Raw genomic sequence first — 14,284 nt, forward strand, 5'->3', positions numbered from 1 at the left:
AATAATAATGATAATGAGAAACTGCGTAGCAAAATTCACACAGTAAAAATTCAAAATCTCGCGGTCGATGAGGGTCGTTTTGTAGTTGTTCGGTTGAGCTGAAATTTTGGACATAGCGTGTTTTTCATTGATTATAACAAGTAGAAGCGTAGATGATAAACAGTTCGAAAACTGAACAAACGGTTTCACCCTAAGTAGATGTGACAGCATCTCATGGCGCCGCCATGTACAGCAGAATTGTGTAGTACGTTGTTCAGTGTTGTACTAACAAGGGAAACTCCCCATCGCACGCCCATCAAATTTAATGGTAAGGTGGTCCAGTGAACAGCCCAAGAAAATTTGAACACAGATCAAGCATGGAAATAGGAAGAAGGGGTACTGAACTGTGAAAAGAAATGCAAGATAGAGAACGTGAACAGTCAAACGAGAAGAAGTGCAAATGTAGAGCAGCCTGTAACAGCGATGGAGTCGTGGTTAAGTGGTTACGGTGTAGGGGACCCAAGCGTGCGAGTAGCGATAAAACCTTTCTCGTGCCAATTTTTTTTTTTTTCGCTTTATTCAAATTTGTGTCTGCGTCGTGGAGTAAGATCCGTTTACAAAAGCCAGGTGTAAGGTGGAGACCTACAATGACGGTTGATTGTGCACAACTACCCCATTAGCAGCCGAAAGGAAGTGGCTTTCGAATGGAAACCGTAAACATTTCATGACAAGTTCACAACTCAGCCGAATCCTCCAACGGAAAACAATTCTGGTGTTTTATAAACGGCATTAGTGACAGCACATATGCCATTTGATAGGAATCTCTTACGGACGCACCTATTTTGAACGACTCGTATGTGAATGTGATTTTCTCACTTCTTGCCCGATAAGGGTGTTCTTATGAATGTGCCTGTGATAACTCCCAAGGAAATGATGAAAACGTGATAGCTTATCACATAAGCTCCAACTAATGAACGTAACTCTTTCACAATCAGTCAGCTTCTCCGTGCTCTGTCAAAATATATATTATAACGTTTTTGAAACTGTGTTCCGTGTTGGAAGTCTTGACTCATGAATTCCTTTGTTGTAACGTAGGTTACATCCATTTATATGTTGTTATCATTTCTGTGAGACGACAATGTGGTATCTCGCCTGTTCTCACTAGTCATGACATTTTCATGCGACAGTAACGTATGCCTACCACATGACTCCTTTTCTATAACAAATGTATTGTATGACAACGGCCAAACTACAGAAAGAGAACAAACATTTCAATGACAGGACAGGACAGTTCATAACCTTGTGAAAGAAAAAAGTTCACACCCATTAACGGCACGTGGAAGCTTGGAAACACGGCTGGTCCACTGGGTAGTCCAACACGGTGACCACTTACCCAACACACAGCTCATTTTTCAGGCTGTCCTTGGACCGTTCAATGTTTCTGTTTTGCTGTTTTTCACAGTTCAGTACACCTTCTTCCTGTTTTAACGCTTGATCTGTGTTCAGTTCGTGACGTGCTGTTCACTGGGCCATGTTACCACTAAACTTGAAGGGGGTTGAGATGGGGAGTTTCGCTTGTAAGAAGCGGAATGAGTAGTTCTCCGTTGGTAAGGTTGCCCACTTCGGCTAGAGTTGTTGTATGCAATGAGTTGTCGTTAGTGTTTGCTTTCTCTTGTACGTACTGCCAAGCTGACGTCTGCGTGGTTTCGCAGTCGGTTTAGTAGAGCATGTGCGTCTAGTTAATTTGGTATCACGTTTTCAGACAGTAATTTTCGATGGCTTGCCAGTGTTTTCGCATTGACGTGTGATTTGTGATTGGTGGTACTTGGTTTTCTTTGTATGTTCACCGCTTGAAGTACTATTTATAATATTTGCCTTCTGTTTGGGCCACCGGTCGGACACCTTATGTGTTTCTAGTTGGTACCATGCCTAGGGAAACAGGATTCGGCTAATATGCGAGTGCTTTCACAGTGAAGTGTGGTTCACTAACTTGGAACGTTAACTTTATATTTGTTTTATGTGTGAAACGTGTGGGAAGTCGTGGACCAATAATTAATTGGTCAGATGCTAAGTGGCACCAACTGTCAACTGAGATCTTTCAGCGGTGAAATTCAATGAATTCTTGTATTGATTTCTTGTATCTCTGATTGCAACATCCATTATGTGTTTAGTGATGAATGAAATATACATGGAGCTAGGTACTAAATACTGCACTACTGAATGTGGAAGTGTTTCTGAGTCCTAGTTTCTCAGCTGTCACATTGCATAACTCTGTGGTCTTCCAGTCACCAAGGACTTTATAAAATCGCCAGCATTCGTTGAATAAATATCAATGCACAGAGTGCCCTCACACTTAATAAGATCTTTAAGTTTTTTGAATCCGCTTGAAGCACGTCTAATGTTATGAAGTCAATTGTCTTATTGTACTGGTGTGTCACGTGTCCTCTGTGTGTTGTGCAGATTCATGTTTTATCTATTGTACGTCATTGATGAGTAACCCATACTACTATATAGCACAAGTTGTTGTTTATCATTGTTTCCAAAAATCTCCAAAAGTACTTAACTGATTCATTTCAGATTTGTGCACCGTACTCTAATGAACGTTAAGACGGACAAAGGATGTGAAAAAGTTATCAGTAAAAATCAGGAAAAGTTCTTGACCAATTCAGTTCGAAAATACATAGACTACATATTTCATTTACGTATAAAAAGATGTCGAACAGTTCTCGACCCATTTAGTTGAATTTTAAATTTAATAAACATCAAGTCGGACCCCTTGCACAATTATAATTGAATGACAAAGACTACTATTTAATTATTAGCTTTTAGTTCATCAATCCTTGCGTTTTCCTTTAATGTTCTTGTGTGTTTGTTAAATAAACTGTTTCGATATTGTGAACGTAAGTTGAATAAAATTTTGTAAGTGTACTTTTTTCCAAATGCAATACGTCGCCTTCGGCGCAGTGTTGCCAAATGTTGATGGTCTATAAACTGCATTGTATTCTGATTCCTGGTTTCTGAATTTTCATCAGGAATTTAAAAATTGTTAGCTAATGATATTTTGACTAAAAAGAGAAATATTTGTAACCGTAGGTTAAATCGCTTTCTGCAGCTCCTGTTATAATATTGAATTTTTAAAGTGATTTAAAGAAAAAGAGGTTATATGTTGATCTTTGGATTAATAGCTTCTTGTACGTATGTGCTTAACATTTTGCGATAAAATCTGGTGCGATTTCCCGGCAAATAAATTTATAGCTTTCAGTTTCCATTCAATTGATCACCCCCACCCCCCACCTCTGGAACTCCGCCGTCAGTAGTATATGACGATAAACTATTGTTTTAAATATATTACCAAGGATAGTCAGCTTAAAACCGCACTATCGTTCGATTCACACATAATACAAGACATTGATATCTGAGCAGTTGTTTTATTACCATATAAAACCTAAAATGAAACATAGCACTGAATTCCAAAGTATTTCTCGAGGTGCTGAAATATTCAGTGTATTGGAAGGTATGTACATCGAGATGATTACAAGTAAACGATGACGCTCATGTGAATTTGGTGATTTCTGTGGGAGGGATAAACTTGGCCCACCAGTCTCTTAGTTTACGATCTTTGAATGTCTGCACAAAGATGCAATGCCTTACATTCTCCTTGTATTTTTCTCCCTGTCTCTGTTCCCTCCTACTTGTTACTCTCCTTCCCGATCCATTTCCCACCCTCCCACTAACCACTTCTCCCTTCTGTTTCTTCATGTTTTTCGTTCCATATCGATGTAGCCCTGTGAATCTACCTCACACTATTTTTCTCTCTCACTCTGGCCAGCGCTGTCATTTGACCGCTCCACTGTCTATCTTTCTTTCTTACCTCCCTCTCTCTCGCTTTGCGTTATCCATTCTTTTCTTGTTCTGCAACTCTCATTCTCTGCTTTTTGCACCTCTTACCTTTCTTCTCTCTGTCTCTCACCCTGTTTATGTACCTACATGTGGCTGTGAGTACTATATACAAGTATACAAGCGCATTGATTGTGTTTACCGTCTTTCCCAGTCTGGTCGTGCAAAGCAAGACTGGTGATGGTTTTTCATGGCTGTGTAGTTACAGCATTGAGTGTTACTCCTCTATTAAGATCAGATTACGTGGTTCTGCAAAAAGTCGAGAAAAATAATGGATGTCATCTTAAACACGAATTCAATGAAAACTCTTTCACTATAAAGGCACAGACACAATTTTATTCACACAAAGTACATACATGCCTGCAGATAGGTAAATCCGGAATATATTATACAAGGATATGTGAACTTACTACTGTAAGCAGAGGGGACAACAGCACAGGGGTCGACGTCACGGCATTAGATATAGCTGAGTTTATTGACAGACGGGAGTTCGCTGCTTGTTACAGGGCAGAGGGTGGTAGGTTCCGATGGGTACGTGAGCAGGGGGGTAGGCAGTGTTGTTTACATTGACGTTGGGGTTGAAGCTGCCAACGCCGAAGTTCACCCTACCCACTCCAGAGTCGCTCGATGCACCTGGTGAAGGATAATGCTTGTTATTTACATTGACGTTGGGGTTGAAGCTCTTATCGCCGAAGTTCACATCCCCCACTCCGATATCGCGTCTCTCGTTAGGCTGATGTTGCTGGCGCTGCTGGCCGGTACTGCCGGTGCTGGGATTGGTGGGCACTGCAGTAGCAAAGCCGGCGGCTGCTGCGCCCAGGACCACCACGGCGAGCACCTGCGGAACAACGGGTAAAGGCTTAAAGCCGACTCACACCAGATATCAGTGAAGAAGGGACGGAACGCTAGGTGGGGTCACGGTCAGAATTTGGTCTGGCCATACTAGACGCAATGTGAGCTCAAAGTCACTTCACCTTACCACAATTATTGGAGAGGTCAAAGTAACGTTATGATATACTATCTGCGACACTAAAAGTCGTACTATAATATCAGAGTTAAGGAATTGCCAGTGATAAAGTTTATTACTGCAAATGAAAACGTCAGAAAGTATGATCAGCAAAGAATTTGCATGGTAAATTGATCAAAAGTTGGAACAACAGGGCAAGTTTCTTCTGAACATTTCGAAACGATAACATTTACTTGCCAGAGAATATATATATATATATATATATATATATATATAGAGTTATTCGTTGTATTAAGTTACTTATTTCTAAATAACAAATAACATCAAATACAAATGTAATATTCTCCTTCAAGAGAGATAAAATTTTCCACAGTTGAAAAAGTTATTTCATGGAAATTGGTTCATTCATTTACGTCCTTATTTGTAGACAATGCATATTCTGTCCAAGAGTAGCAAAACATAAATTTGTTTTCACTCTGAGCTATGTGGCGTCCCTTGTGCAAGAACACTCAATAGAAAAAAATATCGAAGCTTTCATGGGCCTTCTGTGCGTATCACAAAAAGCAAAGCAAGAGAATCGAATACAGTCTAAGAAGGTACAAAAACGAAAAGTTCACAGCTGTTCAGTTGAGAGAGTGCAGATAAAGTAAGGTAATTCATAATTTTAAAAGACGATGACGGCAATGCCAAAGCTCTCTTCTCGAGACATCGTGGCTCTAAGGTCCCGTCAGCCTGGTACGGTTCTATTGACTGCCTCAGTGAATCCTTTCATTTGAAATGCATAGTGGAAATTACTGTCCTATCGTTCCCTACCAGAGCATTCCATCAAGTGTCAATCTACGTTTACATAGCCGTCCACCATGTAGTAATACAACTCAGTGAAAATTCTAACTGTGTCTGGTTTTTTCTCATGAACAATATCTCGAAGCTACAATGCATTTAAAGAAATGCATAATGCAACCATCAATGGCTTTTCTAATGAGTGTATGTTCTCCAGCAATCCGTTTAAGTGAAGAGATCATCTTTAAATCAAGGATTAACACCATATAAAGTAAAAGACACTTATTTAAACGTTTTCATTTGCACCATATGTTGCGACTGTTTATATGTAAAACTTTGAACTGAAAACAGTTACTTTAGCGACCCCAAGAAACATATTCCTTTAACTTGATGTAGTGCAGACCTGTGACCTGAATTCAGTCTCATGACCGAATCTAAATCTCTGAGAATAAAATCATATCACAGTAACTTTTGGACGTTCTGGGACACCGTACTAATGTTCACTTTCTTCTAACCACGTTTTGCGTTTCAGAAATATACTCGGAGAGCCAAAGAAACTGGTAAATCTATCTAACATCGCGTAGAGCCCCCACGAGCACACAGAAAGGCCACAATACGACGTGGCATGGACTGGACTAACGTCTGAAGTAACGCTGGAGGGAACCGACACCATAAATTCTGCAGGGGTGTCTGTAAATCCATAAGACAACGAGGGGTTGCGGATCTCTTCTGAACAGCACGTTGCAAGGCAACAAAAATATGTTCGTGTCTGGGGAGTCTGGTTGACAACCGAGGTGTTTCAACTCAGAGGAGTGTCCCTCGAGCCAATCTGTAGTAATTCTGGACATGTGAGGTGTCGCATTGGCCTGCTGGAATTGGCCAAGTCCGTCGGAACGCACAGTGGACATTAATGGTTGCAGGTGGTCAGGCAGGATGCTTACCTACGTGTCAAATGTCAGGGATCCCATATCACTCCAACTGCACAAGCCCCACGCCATTATAGACACTCCACCAGCTTTAACAGGTCCCTGCTGACATGCAGGTTCGACGGATTCATGAGGTTGTCTTCACAGAAGTATACATTCATCAGCACGATAAAATCTGAAACGAGACTCGTCCAACCAGGCAATACATTCCCAGTCATCAACAGTCGAACGGAGGTGTAGATTGGCCTAGGCGATGCGTACAGCTCTCTGTCGTGCGGTCATCAAAGGTACACGAGTGGGCTTTCGGCTCCGAATGCCCTAATCGGAGATGCTCCGTTGAATGGTTCGCGCGCTGACACTTATTGATGGCCCAGCATTCAAATCTGCAGCAATTTGCGGAAGGGTTGCCCTTCAGTCACGTTGAGCGATTCCCTTCAGTCGTCATTGGCCCTGTGCTTGCAGAGTGTTTTTCCGGCCGCAGCTATGTCGGAGATTTGATGTTTTACCGGTTTCCTGATATTCGCGGTGCACTAGTGAAATGGTCGTACCGGCAAATCCCCAGTTTATCGCTACCTTCTATTATAGTTCCACATGGAGGCCTACCGACAGTCGTTCTTCCAGCGAAGTGTATGTGGCTGGAACGGGGAAAGGCAGAAGTGAGGCTGGTTCAGAAAGAACCTTCTGCCACACACGATAAGGTGGTTTCGCAGTATAGCTGCAGATGTACTACATATTTAGTACTTTTCATTTTCATTCAAAGACGGTGTATTATAATTATATATAGTGATGTAATTCTTGTTCACTGCTGCCTATCTTATCTGCACAATCTGTATGAGGTGTGTATGCAACACAAATCGTTTAAAGTATGTGGCAAAAGTAACGGTGAATTGCACTAGGTGTTCTGTCCCATTCACTTGCTTTCACAGATGGAATGCGATAATTGCTGCTGCTTGTCTAGTACTGCACCATCTCTAGGAGGAAGACTGGGTCCGTTCCGATATTAGCGATAAGAATAAATACACTAATTTCTTAAGGTTTTTGTCAGATTAGAACTGTGGACGTCTATAACTGCGCCAGCCGCAGTGGCCGAGCGGTTCTAAGCGCTTCAGTCTGAAACCGCGCGACTGCTACGGTCGCAGATTCGAATCCTGTTGCGGGCATGGATGTGTGTGATGTCCTTAGGTTAGTTAGGTTTAAGTAGTTCTAAGTTCTATGGGACTGATGACCTAAGATGTGAAGTCCCATAGTGCTCAGAGCCACTTGAACCATTTTACTATAACTGTGAGCCGCACAGTAATTCTTACCAGTTGTGGCCTGTGCTCCGAGAATGTACCCAAAGGAGTCTATTGTTGCTTAGATTGCGTTATTTAACTTTTTCTGTTTTAGTTTGTATTTGCTTTTATTCGCATTGTCAGAATGTTTCGTAAATAATATGAATAAATCTTCGCATACTTCAGCGTCTATCCTAAATTCGTACACCCTATGGAAAAAAGAGAAGGATCAACTCGAAGCTATTATCCAAATCAGGCGGAAATTGGAAGATGTTATGTACACGTAGAGACAAACAAATGATTACCATTTCAGAAAAAAAAAAGATTGCTTCAAGAGATAAAACTACAGAAGTTGAGCAGTCGACTACGCTTTGGTCGACCTCTGGCTTGGCACTTATTGATACAGTTTTGGGATATCCTCCTAAAGGATATCGTGCCCTAATTCTGTCAAGTTATCGGGTTAGGTCGTCAAAACCTCAAGCCAGTTGGAGGGTCTACCCTTAATACCTGTAACTTTCTCAACTGGGGATGAAATCTGTGGCCTTCCTGGCGAAGGTCGGGTTTGGCAAGCAAGAAAAGAAGCATTAGAAACTCTCTATGAGTGCGGGTGGGCATTATCTTGCTGAAAAGTAAGCTCAGGTTCGGTGCCCTCGAGGGCTAACAAAGAGAGGAGCAGGATATCGGGGACGTAAAGTTGTGCTCTAAGGGTGCTGCGGATGACACCAAAAGGGGTCCTGCTACCAAAAGGAATGCTACGCCACACCATTAGCTCTGGTTTTAGGGCCGCGTAGCAGGCGACAGTCAAGTTGCTACTCCACCGCTGTCCGGAACGTCTCCAGACAGATCTTCGACCTTGAATCTCATTGACTGGAGCAGAACTGTCTTCAGTGGTTCGTCCCCATGGCAGATGTTCTTCACTGGAAATCAGGAATATTTACTTAGTTTTTTTTGGTGAAAGAGTTTCGGAAAATCGTGTTTAATAACTCTGCTTTAGTGGCACTGGCGTCGGTGACTTCAAGGTTGTTATCGCGCAGTGATGATATTGATTGCGTTTTGCACAGGTGTGCTTTATGTATGACCAGAATCTCTTTGGGTTTTCTGCCGGATTTCAAGACAGAGTTTCGTTGTGAGAATTATTGAAAGCATCTCACATCGAAGTTGTTGTTGTTGTGGTTTTCAGTCCTGAGTCTGGTTTGATGCAGCTCTCCATGCTAATCTATCCTGTGCAAGTTCTTTCATCTCCCAATACCTACTGCAACCTACATCCTTCTGAATCTGCTTATTGTTTTCATCTCTTGGTCTCCCTCTACGATTTTTATCCTCCACGCTGCCCTCCAATGCTAAATTTCTGATCCCTTGATGCCTCAGAACATCAGAACATGTCCTAACAACCGGTCCCTTCATCTAGTCAAGTTGTGCCACAAACATCTCTTCTCCCCAATTCTTTTCAATACCTCCTCATTAGTTACGTGATCTACCCACCTACTCTTCAACATTCTTTTGTAGCACAACATTTCGAAAGCTTCTATTCTCTTCTTGTCCAAACTATTTATTGTCCATGTTTCACTTCCATACATGGCTACACTCCATACAAATACTTTCAGAAATGACTTCCTGACACTTAAATCTATACTCGATGTTAACAAATTTCTCTTCTTCAGAAACGCTGTCCTTGCCATTGTTAGTCTACATTTTATATCCTCTCTACTTCGACCATCATCAGTTATTTTGCTCCCCAAATAGCAAACCTCCTTTACTACTTTAAGTGTCTCATTTCGTAATCTAATTCCCTCAGCATCACCCGACTTAATTCGACTACATTCCATTATCCTCGTTTTACTTTTGTTGATGATTATCTTTTATCCTCCTTTCAAGACACTGTCCATTCCGTTCAACTGCTCTTCCAAGTCCTTTGCTGTCTCTGACAGAATTACAATGTCATCGGCGAACCTCAAAGTTTTTATTTCTTCTCCCTGGATTTTAATACCTACTCCAAATTTTTCTTTTGTTTCCTTTACTGCTTGCTCAATATAAAGATTGAATAACATCGGGGAGAGGCTACAATCCTGTCTCACTCCCTTCCCAACCACTGCTTCCCTTTCATGCCCCTTGACTCTTATAACTGCCATCTGGTTTCTGTACAAATTGTAAGTAGCCTTTCGCTCCCTGTATTTTACCCCTGCCACCTTTAGAATTAGAAAGAGAGTATTCCAGTCAACATTGTCAAAAACTTTCTCTAAGTCTACAAATGCTAGAAACGTAGGTTTGCCTTTCCTTAATCTTTCTTCTAAGATAAGTCGTAAGGTCAGTATTGCCTCACGTGTTCCAACATTTCAAAGGAATCCAAACTGATCTTCCCCGACGTCGGCTTCACCAGTTTTCCCATTCGTCTGTAAATAATTCGCGTTAGTATTTTGCAGCTGTGGCTTATTAAACTGATAGTTCGGTAATTTTCACATCTGTCAACACCTGCTTTCTTTGGGGTTAGAATTATTATATTCTTCTTGAAGTCTGAGGGTATTTCGCCTGTCTCGTACATCTTGCTCACCAGATGGTAGAGTTTTGTCAGGACTGGCTCTCCCAAGGCCGTCAGTAGTTCTAATGGAAAGTTGTCTACTCCCGGGGCCTTGTTTCGACTCAGGTCTTTCAGAACTCTGTCAAACTCTTCACGCAGTATCGTATCTCCCATTTCATCTTCATCCACATCCTCTTCCATTTCCATAATATTGTCCTCTAGTACATCGCCCTTGTATAGACCCTCTTTATACTCCTTCCACCTTTCTGCTTTCCCTTCTTTGCTTAGAACTGGGTTTCCATCTGAGCTCTTGATATTCATACAAGTGGCTCTCTTTTCTCCAAGTGTCTCTTTAATTTTCCTGTAGGCTGTATCTATCTTACCCCTAGTGATATGCGCCTCTACATCCTTACATTTGTCCTCTACCCATCCCTGCTTAGCCATTTTGCACTTCCCGTCGATTTCTTTTTTGAGACGTTTGTATTCCTTTTTGCCTGCTTCATTTACTGCATTTTTGTATTTTCTTCTTTCATCAATTAAATTCAGTATCTCTTCTGTTACCCAAGGATTTGTACTAGCCTCATGTTTTTACCTACTTGGTCCTCTGCTTCCTTCACTATTTCATTCCTCAAAGCTACCCATTCTTCTTCTACTGTATTTCTTTCCCCCATTACTGTCAATTGTTCCCTTATGCTGTCCCTGAAACTCTGTACAACCTCTGGTCTAGTCAGTTTATCCAGGTCCCATCTCCTTAAATTACCACCTTTTTGCAATTTTTCAGTTTTAATCTACAGGTCATAACCAATAGTTTGAGGACAGAGTCCACATCTGCCCCTGGAAATGTCCTACAATTTAAAACCTAGTTCCGAAATCTCAGTCTTACCAATATATAATCTATCTGATGCCTTTTAGTATCTCCAGGATTCTTCCATGTATACAACCTTCTTTTATGATTCTTGAACTAAGTGTTAGCTATGATTAAGTTATGCTCTGTGCAAAATTTTACCAGACGGCTTCCTCTTTCATTTCTTAGCTCCAATCCATATTCACCATCTATGTTTCCTTCTCTCCCTTTTCCTACTGTCGAATTCCAGTCACCCATGACTATTAAATTTTCGCCTCCCTTCACTACCTGTATAATTTCTTTAATCTCATCACACATTTCTTCAATTTCTTCGTCATCTGCAGAGCTAGTTGGCATATAAACTTGTACTACTGTAGTAGGCATGGGCTTCGTGTCTATCTTGGCCACTATAATACGTTCACTATGCTGTCTGTAGTAGCTTACCCGCACTCCTATTTTTTTATTCATTATTAAACCTACTCCTGCATTACCCCTATTTGATTCTGTACTTATAACCCTGTATTCACCTGACCAGAAATCTTGCTCCTCCTGCCACCGAACTTCACCAATTCCCACAATATCTAACTTTAACGTATCCATTTCCCTTTTTAAATTTTCTAACCTACCTGCCCGATTAAGGGATCTGACATTCCACGCTCCGATCCGTGGAATGCCAGTTTTCTTTCTCCTGATAACAACGTCCTCTTGAGTAGTCCCCGCCCGGAGGATCGAATGGGGGACTATTTTACCACCGGAATATTTTACCCAAGAGGACGCCATCATCATTTAACCATAGAGTAAAGCTTTATGCCCTTGGGAAAAATTACGGCTGTAGTTTCCCCTTGCTTTCAGCCGTTCGCAGTACCACAACAGCAAGGCCGTTTTGGTTAGTGTTACAAGGCCAGATCAGTCAATCATCCAGACCGTTGCCCCTGCAACTACTGAAAAGGCTGCTGCCCCTCTTCAGGAACCACATGTTTGTCTGGCCTCTCAAAAGATACCCCTCCGTTGTGGTTGCACCTACGGTACGGCTATTTGTATCGTTGAGGCACGCAAGCCTCCCCACCAACGGCAAGGTCCATGGTTCATGGTGGGAGGCACATTGAAGTACGCACTATATTTCGAACTTACAGCGATCTGATCCGCTTTGTGTACCGTGAGGAATCAGTACCATCACTTATTAATTTATGTGGTATATATCTCTCAATTACTGTCGATACTATCTCTTTGAATTCATTCCACAACTTTTCTACGCTTACATGGTCAGACTGTCTCTTAATAAGGCGTTAAGATCATTATTATCATATTTTTAAAATAGATATACTTTGCGTTTCTTTTTTATGTTTGTAGGAGTTACGGTATTCAGCCTAGCAGCTACTGGCATATTTCGCTAATCCCTGTTTTCGTCAAGATATCCACTATTTGTGTATGATTATTTGTTGCTAAGAAGTCAAATATGCTTTCGCAATCATTTTCGCTTCGAGTGGGCTCATGAACTAATTGTTCAAAATAATTTTATGAGAAAGCATTCAGTACAATTTTGGATGAGGTTTTATGCCTGCCGCCGGCTTTAAATGTTTAATTTTTTCAGCATATCGAGGGTAGATTAAAGTCACCTCCAACTATAATTGTAAGAGTGGTGTACCTATTTGAAATGAGACTCAAGTTTTCTCTGAACTGTTCAGCAACTATAGCTTCTGAGTCGGAGGGTCGGTAAAACAACCCAGTTAATAGTTTATTCCGATTGTCAAGTATAACCTCCACCCATACTATGTCACTACAAGGAGAACATCTTCTGACAGCAATAAATACTCCGCCACAAATTGCATTTAATCTATCCTTTCTGTACACTGTTAGATTGTTATAAAAAAAATTTCTGCTGAGTTTATTTCCGGCTTTAGCGAGGTTTTCTGTACCTATAACTATTTGAAATTCAGTGCTTTCTATTAGGGCGTGGAGCTCTGGTTCTTTCCCAACACAGCTACGACAATTTACAATTACAATACCGATCGTTTCTACAACTAACGTACTGTGTTTTACCTGCCCACTTTGAGATGGACGCTCTTTCTGTGGTTCCCTGAGGCCCTCTAACCTAAACAACCACCCAGTCCCTTCCATAAAGTCCCCGCTACCCATGTAGCCGTTTCCTGTGTGTAGTGGACTCCTGACCTATTAAGCGGAACCTGGAAACCAACCACCCGACGGCGCAAGTCTAGGAATCAGCTGCCTACACGGTCACATAACCGCCTGAGCCTCTGATTCAGACCCTCCACTCAGCTCTGCACCGAAGGACCACAGTCGGTTTTATAGACGATGCTGCAGATCGGTGAGATCCGCCTTAATCTCGCAAGCAAGACTGGCAGTCCTTTCCATTTCCGCTAGCCGCCCAGAACCAGAGAGAATCTCCTCCGATCCAAAGCGACATACGTCATTGGTAACGAGCCACCACCTGCAGTTGGCTGCTCCCTGTACTCTTCATGGCATCCGGAATCAGCCTTTCCGCATCCGGAATGACTCCACCCGGTATGCACATGAAGTACACACTAGCTTCCTTCCCCTATTAGGCAGCTATGTTCCTAGGAATCCCCATTACGCGCCTAATGGTGGAGCTCCCAAATGCCGGCAAACCCACACTTTGTGAATGCCCAGATAAATGATGTGTATATAAATTTAAAAAAAAGGTGAAATGCGATCAGAAGGACTAAATACGTAGAAAAAAGCAGAGGGAATCTTTCAGCTGAAGGTTAGTAACAACAAACCGTCGCATACTTACGGCTTTCATATTGGCTTGCTGAAATTGTGTGTCGGCTAGGAACGTGTTGGATCACGGTGTGTGCCTTCCTCTGGAGACGTCTGCTCTTTTATACTCATTCGGCCGCTTGTACTGGCCTCAGAATGCTGATTCATTGCCCCAATTCAAGGGCTGGAGGGGAAGCGTGCAGTTGTTGCCATTGTGTGCTTCACTTTCCGCCTTCCCCGCTTCCCGGTACGGAGTCAGTTCCCGCGTTTCCGCATACCGGTACTCGTTGCTTAGGCCGAAATCTGAGCGGTATAACTGACGGACGCCATACACTCTACTGCCGCATCGCAGAAAGAAGAACTATA

General features: G+C 42.0%; 1 protein-coding gene across 1 annotated transcript; it reads right to left on the reverse strand.

The window, feature by feature from the left end:
• Positions 1 to 4,190: 4,190 nt before the first annotated feature.
• LOC124711951 lies at positions 4,191 to 14,018 on the reverse strand. The gene is made up of 2 exons (XM_047242220.1): positions 13,953 to 14,018; positions 4,191 to 4,714 (listed from the first exon to the last, which is right to left on the reverse strand). The coding sequence occupies exons 1-2, from the start codon at positions 13,959 to 13,961 to the stop codon at positions 4,349 to 4,351; spliced, it is 375 nt and encodes a 124-aa protein (XP_047098176.1). The 5' UTR covers positions 13,962 to 14,018; the 3' UTR covers positions 4,191 to 4,348.
• Between the last annotated feature and the right edge of the window lie 266 nt (positions 14,019 to 14,284).

This window comes from Schistocerca piceifrons, chromosome 8, assembly GCF_021461385.2.
Source record: "Schistocerca piceifrons isolate TAMUIC-IGC-003096 chromosome 8, iqSchPice1.1, whole genome shotgun sequence".
NCBI lineage: Eukaryota > Metazoa > Arthropoda > Insecta > Orthoptera > Acrididae > Schistocerca > Schistocerca piceifrons.